General features: G+C 46.9%; 1 protein-coding gene across 2 annotated transcripts in view; it reads right to left on the bottom strand.

The window, feature by feature from the left end:
* The window catches only part of SMO (smoothened, frizzled class receptor), a 42,885-nt gene that overhangs the window by 5,606 nt on the left and 17,849 nt on the right, over positions 1 to 19,430 (bottom strand). Inside the window, exons 3-9 of one of the 2 annotated variants that reach the window (XM_007524191.3) lie at positions 14,734 to 14,943; positions 14,388 to 14,560; positions 12,862 to 13,081; positions 12,636 to 12,759; positions 4,981 to 5,073; positions 4,467 to 4,575; positions 517 to 702 (exon numbers count right to left, since the gene is read on the bottom strand). In XM_007524191.3, coding sequence (XP_007524253.1) covers positions 517 to 702; positions 4,467 to 4,575; positions 4,981 to 5,073; positions 12,636 to 12,759; positions 12,862 to 13,081; positions 14,388 to 14,560; positions 14,734 to 14,943 — 1,115 coding nt within the window. The remainder of the gene's footprint in view (positions 1 to 516; positions 703 to 4,466; positions 4,576 to 4,980; positions 5,074 to 12,635; positions 12,760 to 12,861; positions 13,082 to 14,387; positions 14,561 to 14,733; positions 14,944 to 19,430) is intronic. The other variant, XM_060196542.1, reaches the window with a different exon arrangement.

Raw genomic sequence — 19,430 nt, 5'->3', positions numbered from 1 at the left:
AATCTTTTAAAACATATTTTATAGTTTTTTTTTAACTTTATATATTTGATAGGAAAGAGAAATAATTGAGAAAGGGAACAGAGAGAAACTTGCAGCACTGCTCTACTGCTTGTGAAGGTTCCCCCTGCAGGTGGGGATCAGGGTTTTGAGCCCAGGTTCTTATAAATGGTAGTAAACATGCACTTAACCGGCCCCTAAATAAACTAATCTTTAAAAAAAAAAAAAGGAAGAAAGAAAGAAAGGAAGGAAGGAAGGAAGGAAGGAAGGAAGAAGGAAAGGAAAGGAAAGGAAAGGAAAGGAAAGGAAAGGAAAGGAAAGGAAAGGAAAGGAAAGGAAAGGAAAGGAAAGGAAAGGAAAGGAAAGGAAAGGAGTTGCCACCAAGGGGCAGCAATGAGCCAGAGACGAAGGCTTCAGGCAGCAGACAGTTCCCAGCAGATACCCAGGAAGCAGACAAAGCCTGGGATGCCAGAATGCCAGCAAGGTGACAGGACATGGGAGGCTGGCTGGGGACCCCACCTGCACCAGGTCCGCCTCCAGATGAGGAGCGTGGCCTTGGTCCAGACCCAGGTACTCATGGCAATACCGGTGCCAAACATGGCAAACAGATTGATCTTCTCCACTAGGAGGCTGGGCCGATTCTTGATCTCGCAGTCAGGGATGGGCTTCTTGGTGGACAATCCGATGGTGACATTGGCCTGGCACCTGTGGGCAGGGTGGCTGGCAGGTGTGGCTCTGCATCTCCTTGGGGGGTAGGGGTGCCTGGACCTAAGAGCTGTGCCCACACCCACCTTGCTGACTCATAGCCCTCAATGTTCATTAGGGTCCCAGGAGCTTTTCTTTACTACAGATGGTGGGGTTGACCCCGCCCCCAGATATTCAATCACATCTGTGGGGGAGAGGCCACAGATGTTCCCCACACTGGAAGCTGGAGCCTTTAAGAGTCTGAAGCAGCAGTCCAGAATGTAGGGCAGCAGATAAAGCGTTGTAATCACAAACAGGAGGTCCTAGGTTCCTGATATTACATATGCCGGAGTGATGCTCTGACTTGCTCTTTCTCTGCCCTAACCCTCATTTATAGATAACCACATTTCTCTTTCATTCTTCCCTTCTTATTTATTTTTCCATTTTCACCAGAACAATGCACAGCTCTGGTTTAAGGTGGTGCAGGAGACTGACCCTGGGACTTCAGAGCTTCAGGCATGCCAGGCTTTTTGCATAACTACTATGCCATTTGCCCTGCCCTCTTTTTTTTTTTTTCTTCCAGGGTAATCACTGGGGCTCCATGCCTGCACTACTGCTTCTGGAGGCCTTTTTTTTTTTTTTTCCATTTTTGTGGCCACTGTTGTCATTGTCACTGTTGTTGGATAGGACAGAGAGAAATCAAGAGAGGAGGGGAAGATAGTGAGGAGGAGAGAAAGATAAGACACCTGCAGACCTGCTTCACCGCTTGTGAAGTGACCTACCTCCCTGCAGGTGGGGAGCTAGGGGTTCAAATAGGGATCCTTACATAGGTCCTTGTGCTTTGTGCCATGTGCACTTAACCCACTGCACTACCGCCTGGCCCCCTTTTAATTTTTTTAGAACACAGTTTAGCTCTGATTTATGATGGTGCTGGGGACTGAACCTGAAACCTTGAAGCCTCAGTCATGAGCGTCATTTTTTTATAACTATTATAATGTCTTCCCAGTCCAATAAATAAGTAAACTTTTAAAACAGAGAAGGGGGGGGGGGGGAGTCGGGCGGTGGCGCAGTGGGTTAAACGCATGTGGCGCAAAGTGCAAGGACCCGTGCAAGGATCCCAGTTCGAGCCCCCGGCTCCCCACCTGCAGGGGAGTCGCTTCACAAGCGGTGAAGCAGGTCTGCAGGTGTCTCTCTTTCTCTCCCCCTCTCTGTCTTCCCCTCCTCTCTCCATTTCTCTGTCCTATCCAACAACGAACAACATCAACAATGGCAATAATAATAACAACCACAAGGTGGCTACAACAACAGGGGCAACAAAAGGGGGGAAAATGGCCTCCAGGAGCGGTGGATTCATGGTGCAGGCACTGAGCCCAGCAATAACCCTGGAGGAAAAAAAAAAAAAAGAGAAAGAGGGGGGGTTGGGTACTAGCACAACGGGTTAAGCGCACGTGGCACAAAGCACAAGGACCGGCGTAAGGATCCCGGTTCGAGCCCCCAGCTCCCTACCTGCAGAGGAGTCGCTTCACAGGCGGTGAAGCAGGTCTGCAGGTGTCTATCTTTCTCTCCTCCTCTCTCCATTTCTCTCTGTCCTATCCAACAACGAACGACATCAACAACAACAATAATAACCACAACAAGGCTACAACAACAAGGGCAACAAAAGGGGAGAAGAAAAGGCCTCCAGGAACAGTGGATTCATGGTGCAGGCACTGAGCCCCTGCAATAACCCTGGAGGCAAAAAAAAAAAAAAAAAAGAGAGAGAGAGAGAGAGAGAGAGAGAGAGAATGAGGGACCGAGCAGTGGTGCATCTGGTAGAGGAGCTGGGTTCAAGCCTCTGCCTGTACCTGCCGGGGGGGGGGGGGGGGGGGAGCTTCAAAAGTGGTGAAACTGTGCTGCAGTTAGTTGTCTGTTTCTCTCGCCCTCTCTATGTCATCTTTCCCTATCAGTTTCTCTGTCTCAATGCAAAAAATGAATTAAAAAAAATATTTAAAAGAGTGTGTGTCTGAAACAGGCAGGCCGCAGATTAATGTCCACTTTAACGGGCGCCTAAGCTCGGTATTAAACTTGACGACCCTGGTGTTAGAGCGACTGCACTATACTTCTCTCAGCAGTTGCCTCACTTTCTGAGAGTCTCAAAATCACTCTGGTTCAAAAAAGTTCAGGAAGGCTGGCAAAATAGTTCACTCGGATAACGTGCTGCTTTGTCATGAGTGTGACTGACCCAGGTTCAAGCCTGGCCTCCACGGCACGGCGGGAAGATTCAGTGCTGTGGTCTCTTTCACTCTGTCTCTTTATCTCTGTGTCTATCTCAAAAAGCCATCCCAGAGCACTGAAGCCCCAATTCTGACCAAAATAAACAAATGAACAAACAAACAATCCATGCAAAACTAGCGGGCAGTAATAACAAGCTATTTATTAACCCTTGAAGACACATAGCTCCTTTTGTGGAAAAGCGTTCAGGAAGCTTCTGAAGGAAGACACAAGAAGGAAAGAGAGCCACTTCTGCACCTAAAAGATCGGACCAAAGGGCCTGGTAGCTGTTCACTGAGTAATGCGCACATGTAACCATGCGTGAAGGCCTGGGTTCAAGTCTCTGGTCCCCACCTACAGGGGAGAAGCAATGGAGCAGCACTGTAGGTCTCTCCTCTGTTTCTATCTCTCTGTCTCTCACCCTATATATAAAAAAAATCTCACCAGAGATGGTGAAGCCTTGCAGGCACCAAACTCTAGCAATAACCCTGAGAGCAAAAACAACAACAAAACGGGCTGGGTAGTGGAGCACCAGGTTAAGTGCACATAGGACCTGCGAAAGGATCTGAGTTCGAGCCCCTGACTCCCCACTTGTAAGGGGGGGGTCTCTTCACAAGTGGTGAAGCAGGTCTGCGAGTCTATCTTTTCTTTCTCCCTAACTTTCCCCTTCCCTCTCAATTTCTCTCTGTCCTGTCAAAAAAAGAAAGAAAAAAAGAAAAAAGGAAAAAATGGCCACAAGAGCAGTGGATCTGTAGCTCTGTACTGCAGGCACTAGGGATGCATTGGATCGACCTTCTCGTGGTGCATCCCGTGAGTACCCATTCATTGGGGAAACTGACGATCCTTCCTAGCCGACTGAATCCACATGGATCCCAGTCACTTTCAAAGCCAGCAACAAGCAGCTCCTGACAGCTTTCAACCTGACGCTGTTGACTGGCTACGGAAGAAGGGCAAACGCTAGAAGAAGAAGACTGCAGGCACTGAGCACCAGCGGTAAGCCTGGAGGCAAAAAAACAAACAAACAAAAAAAAAACTCAAGGAGCCAAAACACCTACAGGCTCCTTAACTGTTGCCGACACAACCAGTCAGACCTGGGGATGCAGAGGAGAGGGGAAAGATGAGCAGAGATAGCTTGGGGGCTCAGAGGGTGGAATTAAATGGAGCCAGTCTGGGGGTACAGAGGGAAGGGGTAGAGTGGAGACAGCCTGGGGTGCAGGGGGAGGGGGGAAATGAATGCAAACAGCCTGGGGGAGGGGTGGAGGCTGGAGATAAATGGAAATAGCCCAGGGATGCAGGGGAGAAGGGAGAGATGAGCAGACTCAGTGGGCTGTAGGGGGCAGAAATAAGTGGAGACAGTGGTGGTGGGGAGTTGGGGGGGGCAGGAGGGATTGAGCAGGGCCCTGAGGGTTGTTTTTCCCATTTGCAAATTACAGAGTGAGGTCAGCCAAGCGGTTCCCAGGGGATGCCTACTGGGCCGCCCCTGCAGTCCTGCCTGGGGGTCCCAGTGAGCCCCCTCAAAGCCCCCTTCTACTCACAGCACGTAGTCCCGGAAGCTGCGCTCCCATTCAGCCTGGTTGAAGAAGTCGTAGAAGTGGCAGCTGAAGGTGATTAGTACAAAGCCAAAGGCCAGGAAGCCAAAGATGCCTGGGGGTGGTGGAGAGAGGAGACAGGAGGTGACCACCGCACATGTGCAGGGGGCTCCCCCCACCCCTCGGGGCTGATTGATAGCCGGGGGAATTCAGGCCAGGCTGGGCTCTATAATAAAAGCACATTCTTCAGCCTAAAGCCAGAAGGGTGTGGAGGCCCCTTGGAGAATCCAAGTGCGGTGGGCCTGAGGAAGTCATCAGCCTGTGAACTGGAACTCTTGTAAGGAGGCAGTTCGTCTCTCATCTGCTACCAACACCATTGCCATCACATCGTACCACTCGATGGTCTCCGTGGCTGCTGCCATGTCCCCCGGTCTAGCAAAACTCTTTCCAGACCCTCTGCAGGGGGTGTGGCACTGGGTGGCCTGAACCCTCCCTGGGGGTAGGATGGGGATCCCCTCACCCAGCCGGAGCATGGTCTCATTGATCTTGCTGGCTGCCTTCTCACTCAGCAGCCCGGGGTGGTTGCTCTTGATGGAGAACAGTGTCATGACTCCTGAAAGCAAGGACCCGGACATTAGTGGGGTGGTAGTGCACCTGTCTGAGCATGTACACAGCATGTACACACGTCACTGTACTCAAGCGTTTGAACCCTGCTCCACCCCTGCAGGAAGGACATGACAGAAAGACAGGGAGACAACACTTGAGCTTCCTCCTGCGCCACAGCACCTCTCACAGAGTACTGGGCTCAAACTGGGGCAGAAGCCCTACCCAGCAAGTGACCTCTCCAGTCCTAGACATGTAACGTTAGAATATGCTGTGTGGGGGGAAGGGCAGGTGGTAGTGCAGCGGGTTAAGTACACATGGGGCAAAGCGCAAGGATCAGAGTAAGGATCCTGGTTCCAGCCCCCAGCTCCCCCACCTGCATGGGGGGGGGGTCACTTCACAAGTGGTGAAGCAGGTCTGCAGGTGTCTGCCTTTCTCTCTCCCTCTCTGTCTTCTCCTTCCTCTCTTGATTTCTCTCTGTCCTGTCCAACAACAACAATAATAACAGCATTGATAAACAACAAGGGCAACAAAAGGGAAAAAATAGCCTCCAGGAGCAGTGGATTCCTAGTGCAGGCACGGAGCCCCAGCAAAAACCCTGGAGGCAAAAAAAAAAAAAAAAGAAAGAAAGAATACCCTGTGTGGTCATTCACATTTATATATCTCAGTCTGGACCAGTTTAAAGGCACTTGGCAGAACAGCACAGATCCAAGAGGCCCAGAGGCTGCCAAAAACAAACAAACAAATAAACAAGTAAGTGGAGGAAAAGGTAGGTTGAGAGACTGCCCATTCAAAGTGAGGAAACAGACTTTTACAAAGAAAACTCAACCAAAGAAAGCAAAATAGACAGACTTATGGTAGTAGAGGCCAACTGAGACAGGGAAGCTAGAGAGCAAATATGGGGAGCGGGGCTGGGTGGTAGTACACCTGGTTAAGCACACATAGTACTAAGCACAAGGACCCTAACAAGGATCCAGGTTTGAGCCCCTGCTCCCCACCAGAGGGGGGATAGCGGGAGGCATTTTAGGAGCGGTAAAGTAGGTCTGCAGGTGTCTCACTTAATTTTTTTTTTTTTAACCACAACTATTTTCCTTTATTTATTTCCCCTTTTGTTACCCCTTTTTTTTTAAATTTCTTTATTGGGGAATTAATGTTTTACATTCAACAGTAAATACAATAGTTTGTACATGCATAACATTCCCCAGTTTCCCATTTAACAATACAACCCCCACTATGTCATTTATCATCCTTCATGGACCTGTATTCTCCCCACCCACTCACCCCAGAGTCTTTTACTTTGGTGCAATATGCCAATTCCATTTCGGGTTCTACTTCTGTTTTCTTTTCTGCTCTTATTTTTCAAATTCTGCCTGAGAGTTAGATCATCCCATATTCATCCTTCTGTTTCTGACTTATTTCACTTAACATGAATTTTTCAAAGTCCATCCAAGATCAGCTGAAAACAGTGAAGTCACCATTGTTTACAGCTGAGTAGTATTCCATTGTGTATATATACCACAACTTGCTCAGCCACTCATCTGTTGTTGGACACCTGGGTTGCTTCCAGGTTTTGGCTATTACAAATTGTGTTGCCAAGAGCATATGTGTACACAGATCTTTTTGGATGGATGTGTCGGGTTCCTTAGGCTATATCCCCAGGAAAGGAATTGCAGGATCATAGGGTAGGTCCATTTCTAGCCTTCTGAGAGTTCTCCAGACTGTTCTCCACAGAGGTTGGACCAATTGACATTCCCACCAGCAGTACAGGAGGGTTCCTTTGACCCCACACCCTCTCCAGCATTTGCTGCTGTTACCTTTTCTGATGTATGACGTTCTCACAGGAGTGAAGTGATATCTCATTGTTGTCTTGATTTGCATTTCTCTGACAATCAGAGACTTGGAGCATTTTTTCATGTGTTTCTCAGCCTTTTGGATCTCTTCTGTGGTGAATATTCTGTCCAAGTCCTCCCCCCATTTTTGGATGGGGTTATTTGTTGTCTTGTTGTTGAGTCTGGCAAGCTCTATATATGTTGCTTATTAAACTCTTATCTGATGTATGGCATGTAAAGATCGTCTCCCATTCTGTGAGGGGTCTCTTGGTTTGGGTAGTGGTTTCTTTTGCTGTGAAGAAGCTTTTTAATTTGATGTAGCCCCATAGGTTTATACTTGCCTTAGTTTTCCTTGTAATTGGATTATTTTCATTGAAAATGTCTTTAAAATTTATGCAGAAAAAAGTTCTGCCAATATTTTCCTCTAAGTATTTGCTAGTTTGTGGTCTAACATCCAAGTCCTTGATCCACTTGGAATTTACTTTTGTATTTGGTGAAATACAGTGATTCAGTTTCATTCTTCTGCATGTTTCAACCCACTGTTTCCAACACCATTTGTTGAAGAGACTCTGCTTTCCCCATGTAATAGTCTGGGCCCCTTTGTCAAAGATTAGATGTCCATAGGTGTGGGGGCTTACTTCTGGGCTCTCAATTCTATTCCACTGGTCAGTGTGTCTATACATGTTCCAGTACCAAGCAGTTTTGATGACAACGGCCCTATAATACAGTTTGAAATCTGGGAGTGTGATGCCTCCGTTTCTGTTCTTTTTTCTCAAGATTGTTTTGGCAATTCTAGGTCTTTTCTGGTTCCAGATAAACATTTGTAGCATTTTTTCTATTCTCCTAAAAAATGTGCTTGGGATCTTGATGGGGATAGCATTAAATTTGTAGATGGCTCTGGGTAATATACTCATTTTGATGATGTTAATTCTTCCAACCCATGAACATGGAATATCTTTCCACTTCTTTGTGTCTTTTTCAATTTCTTTGAGTAGTGACTCATAATTTTCAGTATACAAGTCTGTCACTTCTTTGGTTAGATTTACTCCTAGATATTTTATTGTTTTTGTTGCTATAGTAAAAGGAATTGATTTCTGGATTTCAATTTCTTCTAACTTAGTGTTTGCATAGAGGAATGCCACTGACTTTTGAATGTTAATTTTATAGCCTGACACCTTACTGTATTGCCTGATGATTTCCAAAAGCTTCTTGCTAGATTCCTTAGGTTTTTCCATGTATACTATCATGTCATCTGCAAATAAGGAGAGTTTGACTTCTTCTCTTCCAATCTGTATGCCTTGAATTCCTTGCTCCTGCCTGATTGCTATGGCAAGAACTTCCAACACTATGTTGAATAGTAATGGTGGGCAGCCCTGTCTAGTACCTGATCTGAGGGGAAATGCTTCCAGTTTCTCACCATTGAGTATGATGTTGGCTATAGGTTCGCTATATATAGACTCCAATATCTTCAGGAATTTTCCATCTATTCCCATTTTTTGTAGTGTCTTGATCATAAAGGGATGTTGTATTTTGTCAAAGGCTTTCTCTGCATCAATTGATATGACCATATGGTTTTTAGTCTTGCTTTTGTTGATGTGGTGGATCACATTGATTGATTTACGTATATTAAATCAACCTTGCATGCCTGGGATAAACCCCACTTGGTCATGATGAAACAATCTTTTTGATATACTGCTGTATCCGGTTGGCTAGAATTTTGTTCAATATTTTCGCATCTATGTTCATCAGAGATATTGGTCTGTAGTTTTCTTTTTTGGTTGTGTCCCTGTCTGCTTTTGGTATCAGAGTGATGTTGGCTTCATAGAAGCTGGCACGGAGTATTCCAGTGTGTTCAATCTTCTGGAAGACTTTTAAAAGTAGAGGTAGTAGTTCTTCTTTGAAGGTTTTGTAGAATTCATTTGTACAACCATCTGGTCCAGGACTTTTATTTTTGGGGAGATTTTTGATAACTGTTTCAATTTCATTAGCTGTGATGGGCCTGTTCATGTTATCCACTTCCTCTTTACTCAGTTTTGGAAGTTGGTAGATATCTAGGAAATCATCCATTTCTTCCAGGTTCTCTAGCTTGGTGGCATATAGTTGTTCATAGAAGCCTCGCATGATATGTTGAATTTCTGCGGTATCTGTTGTGATATCTCCTCTTTCATTTAGTATCCGATTTATTTGGGTCTTCTCCCTTTTTTGTTTACTCTTTCGAAGAACCAACATTTACTTTCGTTGATCTTTTGTATGGTTTTCTTATTCTCAATGTTATTTAAAAAAAAAAAACTCTATTTATTTATTGGATAGACACAGCCAGAAATTGAGAGGGTGGAGTCTGGTGGTAGCGCATCGAGTTAAGTGCAAGTGGCACAAAGGGCAAGGACCTGCATAAGGATCCCGGTTCTAGCCCCTGGCTCCCCATGTGCAGGGCAGTCGCTTCACAGGCGGTGAAGCAGGTCTGCCTTTCTCTCCCCCTCTCTGTCTTCCCCTCCTCTCTCCATTTCTCTCTATCCTATCCAACAATGACGACATCAATAACAATAACAATAAAACAACAAGGGCAACAAAAGGAAATAAATATTTTAAAAGAAAATTTAAAGAAAAGAAAGAAATTGAAAAGGAAGGGGGTTATAGAGAAGGAGAGAGACAGACACCTGCAGCACTGCTTCACCACTCGTGAAGCTTTCCCCCTGCCGATGGGGACTGGAGACTCGAACCTGGGTCCTTGTGCACTGTAACATGTGCACTTAACCAGGTATGCCATCACCCAGCTCCTCTCTCCTCTCTCTCCCCCTCCTCTCTCAATTTCTTTCTGTCCTAACCAATAAAATGGAAAAAAATGGCTGCCAGGAGCTGTTGATTCATAGTGCCGGCATTAAGGCCCAGCAATAACCTAGGAGGTAAGAGAGAGAGAGAGAGAGAATATGTATGTATGTTGTAGGCAGAAGACATATATACATTATAAATTCAGGGTACACTCACCACCAAAGGTCCTGAAGGCACTCAGGATGTTTACTGCATTAAATGCATCAAACCAGGGCCAGGTGGTGGTACACTTGACTGAGTATACAAGTTACAATGTGCAAGGACCTGGGTTCAAGCCTCCACTTCCCACATGAAGGGAGGAAGCACTGCAAGTGGTAAAGCAGGTGTCTCTCCTGCTCCTTCCCTATCTTCTTCCATCTCTTCCTTTCTGTGTGTAATTTTATTTATTTATTTATTTATTAAGAATTTATTTATTTATTCATGAGAAAGATAGGAGGCAAGAAAGAACCAGCCATCACTCTGGTACATGTGTTGCTGGGGATTGAACTCAGGACCTCCTGCTTGAGTCTAGTGCCTTAGCCACTGTGCCACCTCCCGGACCACTATTTATTTATTTATTTATTTATTTATTTATTTATTTATTTATTTATTTATTTTTACCAGAGCACTGCTCAGCTCTGGCTTACAGTGGTACAGGGGATTGAACTGGGGACTTTGAAGCCTTAGGCATGAGAGTCTCTGCACAACCATTATGCTATCTGCTACTCTCTGCCCCTTTCTTTCTGTCTGTATCCAACAGATACATAAACCCAGACCCAGCTCCACTCAGCACGTCTAAGCATGGGTGTAAGGCTTTGGGGAGTATGGTGCACTTTTTTCTTTTCTTTCTTTCTTTCTTTTTTTTTTTTTGGTGTATTTTTTCTTTTTCTTTCCTTTTTAAAATTTATTTTATCTTATTTTATTTATTTTCCCTTTTTTAAAATTGTTGTTGTAGTTATTGTTGTCGTTGTTGGATAGGACAGAGAGAAATGGAGAGAGGAGGGGAAGACAGAGAGGAGGAGAGAAAGATAGACACCTGCAGACCTGCTTCACCGCCTGTGAAGCGACTCCCCTGCAGGTGGGGTGCTGGGGGCTGGAACCGGGATTCTTATGCAGGTCCCTGCGCTTCGCACCACGTGCGCTTAACCCGCTGCGCTACCGCCCGACTCCCTGGTGTATTTTTTTCTAACCAGCACAAAAATGCTGCTCCATATCAAGATTCTGGGGTGCTGGGTATGCTTCTATGGGGCTGTTCCTTTTTTTAAATTTAAAAAAAAAATTATTTATTTTCTCTTTTGTTGCTGTTTTTCATTGTTGTAATTATTGTTGTTATTGATGTTGCCGTTGTTAGATAGGGCAGAGAGAAACGGAGAGAGAAGGGGAAGACAGGGAGGAGGAGAGAAAGATAGACACCTGCAGACCTGCTTCACTGCCTGTGAAGCGACCCCCCCTGCAGGTGGGGAGCTGGGGGTTCGAAGCGGGATTCTTATGCCTGTCCTTGCACTTTGCACCACATGCGCTTAACCCACTGCATTACCGCCAGACTCCCTTTTTTTTTTTTTTTAATTGCCACCTGGGCTCACTGCTGGCTCACTGGGGCTCAGTGCTCTTTTTTCCCCTCTTTTCTCTCTCTCTCTCTCTCTCTTTTCCCCTCCTTTCATTACCTTATTTTGATAGGACAGAGCTAAATTGAAAGGGGGAGATAGAGAGGGAGACAGACACCTGCAACCCTGCTTCACTGCTTATGAAGTGTCCCCGCTGCAGATGGGGAATGGGGGTTTGAACCCAGGTCCTTGCACATAGTTCTTCTTCTAGCGTTTGCCCTTCTTCTGTAGCCAGTCAACAGCGTCAGGTTGAGCCTGATGTAAAGTTTCGAGACCTCCTTTGAATCTGGAGAGGTGGCAGTCGTTGACTATGTGGGTCATAGTCTGTCTGTAGCCGCAGGGGCAGTTCGGGTCGTCTCTGGCTCCCCAGCGATGGAACATAGAGGCGCACCGGCCATGGCCTGTTCCATAGCGATTGAGGAGGGCCCAATCATAACGTGCTAGGTCAAAGCCGGGTTGACGCTTGCAGGGGTCTGTGATGAGGTGTTTGTTCTTTACCTCAGCTGACTGCCAACTCTGTTTCCAAGAGACTGGAACAGAGAAGTTCAGTGTAGGCGTAGGGGACCAGATTGGGTGACGAGACGTCAAGCGTTGGACAGGGTGGGCGAAGATACCCGCGTATATTGGCAGGTCCGGTCGAGCGTAGACGTGGGAAATGAACTTAGATGATGCCGCATCCCGACGAATATCTGGCGGGGCGATGTTGCTAACAACTGGCAGCCATGGAACCGGGGTGGAACGGATGGTTCGAGAAATTATCCTCATGGAGGAATATAATTTGGAATATAATTTGCACATAGCAATGTGTGCAATTAACCAAGTGCATCACTGATTAGCCCATTTCCAATTGTTAAATTAACTGTTTATTTATGGGAGGGCCGGGCAGTGGCACACGTGGTCGAGTGCACACTGTAATAAGTGCAAGGACCTAGGCTCAAGTCCCCAGTCCTCAGTCCCCACCTGCAGGGAGAAAGCTTCATGAGTTTCGAAACAGTGTTACAGGTGATTCTCTTCCCCTTTCTCTCCCTCTCTCTTCCTTCTATCTTGATTTCCCTGTCTCTATCCAATAATAAATACAATTTTAAGTTTTTAATTATGAATTTTAATGATATGCATATATATAATATACACATACACACACACATATATAGACAGAGGGGGTAGAGAGGTAGAGAGAGACTAGAGCACTGCTTAGCTCTGGCTTATGGTGGTTCTGAGGGTTGAACCTGGGACCTCAGTTCCTCAGGCAGGAAAGTGTCTTGCAGAACCATTATGCTATCTCCCCAGCCAGGTTGTTCCCATTCACACAGAACAGCCCAGCCCCAACTCACCTCGGATGAGGAAGTAGCCACCCACGATGAGTACCAAGCCAATGGGGGCCAGCACGAAGCCGGCGCGGTAACGGTAGTTCTTGTAGCCCACAAAGCAGATGCCACTCACTGAGTCCCCATCCACCTACAGCAGGAGGGGGCAGGAGGGGAAAGAGTCATCACTGGCCTGTTCACAGAATTCATTCATTTGGGTCCCTGGCCCCCTGCCGGCAACTGGCCGCTGTACCTGGGCCACAGCGAGGATGGCCACAGTCAGGACAAAGGGGAGGGACCATGTGAGCAGGTGGAAGTAGGAGGTCTTGCCCGACAGAGGCTGGTAGGTGGTGCCTAGGGCCTTGAAGGAGGTGTGCCAGGCATAGGTGAGGACCACGAACCACACGACGCCAGCCATCAGGGCATAGTACACGATGACGAAGATGATGACACAGGATAGGGTCTCATTGGACCTGTGGGGACATGTGGGGCAGGGGTCATTTGGGGCGAACTATTCTGTATTTCCTCTACCAGGTCTGCCCACCCTGCCCCCAAGAGCCTTGGCTTCTTCCTCCTCCTCTTTTGTCTTTCTTTTTTTTTTGTATTGTTATTTATTTTTGATAAAGACAGAGAAGAATTGAGAGGAAAAGGGAAAATAGAGAGACACCTACAGCACTGTTTCATCATTCATGAAACTTGGTGGGGGCACCAGGGGCTTGAACCTGGGACCTTATGCACTGTAATGACTGTATTCAAGCAGGTGCTCCACTGCCCAGTCCTCTTTCTTTTTCTTCCTTTTATTTACTCTTAATTTCATTTATTTATTTCACAGGAAAGAGAAATTGAGAGGGGACAGGGAGACAGAGGGAGAGAGACAAAAAGACAACTGCATTACTACTTCACTACTCATAAAGCTTTCCCCCTGCAGGTGAGGACCAGGGGCTTGTGTGTGGCAATATGCACTCAACCAGGTGAGCCAGCACCCAGTCAGAGCCTTGGTTTTTAAGATCTTGAATTTCCCTAGAGGCCAGGAGCCTGGTCAGATCTGAAGACAATCTAGAAGATGTGACTAAATCAAGACCAGAGTGTAGGAATCCTTGGGCCCATCAAGGCAGGGCTGAGCCCTACACTGAATCTGTCTTGAAGGCCCCCTCCCTTTTTTCTTTTATCATTTTATTGGGGGGGGGGTGTTAAAGGTTTACAGTACAGTTATTGGCACATTGGTTCTCATTTTACCGTGATAGGTAAAATACTCTCACCTCCACTCTGGGTTCCTCTCCACCATCATGCACCAGGATACCCCCCCCACCCCCAACACACACACACAGTCTCCTCCCAGCCCTCTTTCCCCAGAGTTCTTTCTTTTGGTGCAATATACCAAATCCAGTCCAAGTTTTACTTTGTTTCCCCTTTCTATTCTTGTTTATGAAGTTCTGCCTGTGAGTGAGACTTAATTTTTTTAATCGCCAGTAGGCTTATTGCTGGGGCTTGGTGCCTGCATTATAAATCCACTGCTCCTGGACGTCTTTTTCTTTCCCCCTTTCACCTTATTTGATAAGACAGAGAAATTAAGAGAGAAGGGGGAGATAGAAAGGGAGAAAGAGGCACCTGCAGGCCTGTTTCACTGTTTCTGAAGATTCCTCCCTGTAGGTGGGGAGCGTAGGCTCAAACCCAGATCCTTGTGCACTGTAATATGTGCCCTCAGCCAGGTGCTTCACTGTCTGTTCTGTGCCTTGCTCCCCTTGCCCTGGTCCCTGGGCCCCTGCGTCCGTCACCTACGTGGGCTCCCCTAGCCGCATGGTACCGTCCGCCCTGCATACAATCTCGCGACGTGCCCCATCCATGAACTGCGCCAGCCAGCCGATGCTGCCCACAAAGAAGCAGGCGTTGACGTAGAAGAGGATGACTGCGGGGTAGCGGTTGGAGTTCCGCCAGTCAGCCACAAAAGTGGCCTGGAGGACAGAAAGGGGGCGTCCTGGGATGTTAGGGCTCCTTCACCAATGCTGACACCCAGGCCTGAACCCTCCACCCCTCTTGTGGTGACCTTCCCTGGAAGGCGGGGAATCCCCATATCCCTTCCCACTGCCCCCGCCCACGGGTTCCCCCTGGAGGGAGGGCGGCTGACCAGGGTGAAGAGCGTGCAGAGGCCAGTGACCGCCCCAAAGGCAGCGATGTAGCTGTGCATGTCCTGATGCTCAGCCTCTGTGAAGAGTGGGTTCTGGCACTGGATCCCGCAGCCCTCCACGTCTTCGTACCAGCTCTTGGGGTTGTCTGTCCTGACCAAGGGCGCCTCGCACTGGCCCGAACTGTTGAACTTGATGTTCTGCACCTCGTTCTGGTCCCAGGGAAAAGGAGAGGATAGTCAGAGGGGAGGAAGAGGGCCCAGGTGACCTGTGGGGGTGCAAAGAGTTGGAACCCCAGTCTTGCCACACAATGGTTACATAGCCTGAGGCACATTACTAAGATTATTTCATTGACTTTGTGTTTGAGGTCAAGGCTTTGCTAGGGTTTCATACATGCATGGTTCTACCGCTTCCAGAAGACATTTTTCATTGTTTTGTTTTCTCTTTAGATAGAAAGTAATAAATACCTGGCAACAAATGACTGGCTAGAGAAGTTATGGGATATATAGTCCATGAAATACTACTCTGCAATCAGAAAGATGATAATGTTCTTTGTGACAAAATAGATGGAACTGGAGGTGATCATGCTTAGTAAAATAAAAGATGAAAGACAGGGGTCGGGAAGTAGCACACTGGGTTAAGCGCACATAGTGCCAAGCGCAAGGACTGTCACAAGAATCCTGGTTTGATCCCCCGGCTCCCCACCTGCAGGGGGGTTGCTTCACAAGTGGTGAAGTAGGTCTGCAGGTGACTATCTTTCTCTCCTTCTCTCTGTCTTCCCCTCTCCATTTCTCTCTGTCCTATCCAACAATACTGCAGCAGCAACAACAGTAACAGTAACAGTCACAACAACAATGGAAAAAGATGGTCTCCAGGAGCAGTGGATTCTTACTGCAGGCACCAAGCCCCAGCGATAACTCTGCAAGCAAAAAGTAAAAAAAGAAAAACAAATACTGGATGGTTTCACTCCTACATGGAATCTAGAAATCGGATGTACTTGAATTTGGGAAAAAAAGAAAGAAGGAAAGGTATAGGAAGAAAGAAAAATAGGTGTGGTCCGGGAGGTAGCACAGTGGATAAAGCACTGGGTTCTCAAGCATGAGGTCCAGAGTTCAATCCCCAGCAGCACATGTACCAGAGTGATTTCTGGTTCTTTCTCTCTCTTCTCCTATCTTTCTCAATAAATAAATAAAATTAAAAAAAAAAAAAAAAAAGAGGAGCAAGCAAACTGTGTCTGACTTGTGAGAACTATGGTGGTTATCTTTGGGAGGTGGGAGGGTGGGGCACAGAACTTAGGTGCTGGGTGCACTGTCATCTTTAAATTTTTTTTTCCTATTTATTTATTTATTTATTCCCTTTTGTTGCCCTTGTTTTATTGTTGTAGTTATTTTTTGTTGTTATTGATGTTGTTGTTGTTGAACAGGACAGAGAGAAATGGAGAGAGGAGGGGAAGACAGAGAGGGGGAGAGAAAGATAAGACACCTGCAGACCTGCTTCACCGCCTGTGAATCGACTCCCCTGTAGGTGGGAAGCTGGGGGCTCAAACCAGGATCCTTACGTAGGTCCTTGCGCTTTGTGCCACCTGTGCTTAACCTACTGAACTACCGCCCGACTCCCTTAAACACTGTCATCTTACAATCTTGAAACCCACCATTAATCGTAAATTTAAAAAATGGGGAATAAAACAGGAAGACCGGGAAGTTGTGAAGTAGATAAGGTGTTGGACTCTCCAGCATAACAAGGTCCTGAGTTTCATCCCTGGCACTGCATCTGCCGGTTCTCTCTTTCTCATAAATAAATAAAATTTTTTTTTTCTTTTGCCACCAGAGTTATTGCTAGGGCTCAGTGCCTACACAGAGAGTTCACTTCTTTACGATGCCACTTTTTCCCTTCCTTCCTCTCTGACAAAGATGAGAACAAAATAGAGAGAGAGAGAGAGAGGAAGAGAGAGGCAGGAGAGACACCTGCAGACCTGCTGCATTGCTCCACTCCCCCACCCCCTGCAGGCGAGGACCAGGCGTTTGAACCTAGTTCCTTGTGCATGGTAGTGTGTACTCTATCAGGTGTAACACCACCCTGCCCCTGTGAATACATAAATCTAAAAAAATATAAAGTGGCAGTGAAGTAAGGAGAGAGGGAAAGACCACAGGAACACTCCACCACTTGGGAAGCTTCCCCTGTACATGGTACTCCCATGCAGTGGCTCCCTGAGCACGGTGACATAAGCACTCTACTGAATGAGCCATCTCCTGGTCCCTCGGGCAAATTATTTGAACTCTCCTTAGTTCCCTTCAGACAGAGGTGTGCACTTTGTGGTGTGGCTTCAGGGTTAAATACAGTGGTGAAGTGCTTATAAAAGCATTTGGAAGGTAGCAGATAAGGATAATTAGCAGCACCACCATTACTACTGCTATCATTATCATCTGTGGGCTCTCCTAGCCACCCAACACTCACACCCCATCTACATGTCTCCCACTGTCTCTACATGTGGGTGCTCCAACTCCTTGAACACACAATAAGCATGCTAACCCTACACCACTTAACAGAACAGGGATGCAGAAGATAGTTGCTTTTGTTTTTTTAATTTATTATTGGATAGCGACAGAGAGAAATTGAAGGGGGAAGGGCAGACAAGAGAGATAGACACCTTCAGCCCTGCTTCACCACTTGTGAAGCTTTCCCCATGCAGGTGGGGACCAGGGGCTTGAACCTGGGTCCTTGTGCACTGTAATGTGTGTGCTTAACCAGGTGTTCCACCACTTGGCCCCAGTGCAGAAGATACCTGCTGAACACAAGCTATTTATTTGTTTTACCACAGCACTGTTCAGTCCTGGTGGTGTAAGGGATTGAACCAGGGACCTCGAAGCCTCAGTTATGTAAGGGTTTTTTGCTTGTTTTATAATACTTGTTGATTTTTTCGATAGGACAGAGAGAAATTGAGAAGGGGAGGGGGAATGCAGAGACACCTGCAGCACTGCTTCACCTCCTGTGCAGCTTCCCCCCGCAGGTGGTGGCTGGGGCTTTCTTTAGCCATGGTCCTTGTACAAGGTGATATGTGTTCTTGAATGGACGCACCATTTAACAACAGCCCCATTATGCTATCAGCACCAGCAGTATGCTATCTCCCCCATCCTGTTTTATTTCTTTGTTTGCTTTGTTTGTCACCGAAGCCTCACCTCTCCAAATCAACATTTTCTCAGATGGAGGGACAGAGAGACAAAGACACCAAAGCTTCTTCCAGTGTAGTGATGGTTGAGCTTGAACCTGGCTCAAGCACATGATGAAGCAGGTGCGATATCCAAGCGCCTGCACAGCTCCACCAGTTCTAGGGGTCATTTTTTTTCTCCTTTAAAGTACAGGGAGAGGGAGTCGGGTGGTAGTGCAGAGGGTTAAGCATAGGTGGCGCAAAGTGCAAGGACCAGCGTAAAGATCCTGGTTTGAGCCCTTGGCTCCCCACCTGCAGGGGAGTAGCTTCACAAGCGGTGAAGCAGGTCTGCAGGTGTCTATCTTTCTCTCCGCCTCTCTGTCTTCCCCTCCTCTCTCCATTTCTTTCTGTCCTATCCAACAATGATGACATCAACAACAACAACAATAATAATTACAACAACAATAAAAAAAAACAGGAAGGGCAACAAAAGGGAAAATAAATATAAAAAAATTTTTTTTTAAGTACAGGGAGACGGAGACACACACAGAGAGAGAGAGAGAGAGAGAGAGAGAGCCTGGTGGTAGCGCAGTGGGTTAAGCACACAAGGTGCAAAGCACAAGGACCGGCATAAGAATCCCAGTTGGAGCCCCGGCTCCCCACCTGGGAGTCACTTTACAAGCAGTGAAGCAGGTCTATAGGTGTCTGTCTTTCTCTCCCCCTCTGTCCTCCCCTCCTCTCTCCATTTCTCTCTGTCTTAGCCAACAGTAACAACAAGGATAAACAACAAGGGCAACAAAATGGAAAAAATAGCCTCCAGGAGCAGTGGATTTGTAATGCAGGCACAGAGCCTCAGCAATAACCCAGGAGGCAAGAGAGAGAGACAGCGGCAGAGATAGAGACAGTAGAGATACCTGCAGCAGCACTGCTTCACCACCCATGAAGCTACCCCCTGCAACTGGGGACTGGGAGCTTGAACCCAAGTCAACCAGGTCACTTTATAGGGTTTGGGACCACCCAGATCTCTACAAGTTAACATTATTTGTTTTTAATATTTTATCTGTGGCTGGGGTAGACAGCATAATGCTTATGCAAAGAGACTCTAATGTCTGAGGCTCTGAAGTCCCAGATTCAATCTCCTGCACCACCATAAGCCAGAGCTGATCCATGCTCTGATAAAAATAAATAAACTCCACCTTCAAAGAGCCCTGCTCTACTAGGGAAAGAAAGAGACAGGCTGGGAGTATGGAGTGACCTGCCAACACCTATGTTCACCAGAGAAACAATTATAGAAGCCAGACCTTCCACCTTCTGCACCCCATAATGATCCATTCTCCCAGAGGGATAAAGAATAGGAAAACTTTTAAACAACAAGGGCAACAAAGGGGCGGGGTGAGGGTGGGGGATGGCCTCCAGGAGCAGTAGATTCCTGGTACAGGCACCAAGCCCCAGCAATAACCCTGGAGGCAAAAAAAAAAAAAAAAAAAAAAAAGGGAAACTTTCAAAGGAAGGGATGGGATAAGGAACTCTGGTGCTATAGTGGAAATTGTGTGG

The sequence above is a fragment of the Erinaceus europaeus genome, chromosome 8 (genome assembly GCF_950295315.1).
Source record: "Erinaceus europaeus chromosome 8, mEriEur2.1, whole genome shotgun sequence".
Lineage (NCBI taxonomy): Eukaryota > Metazoa > Chordata > Mammalia > Eulipotyphla > Erinaceidae > Erinaceus > Erinaceus europaeus.
This window is presented reverse-complemented; position numbering and strand designations above follow the sequence as displayed.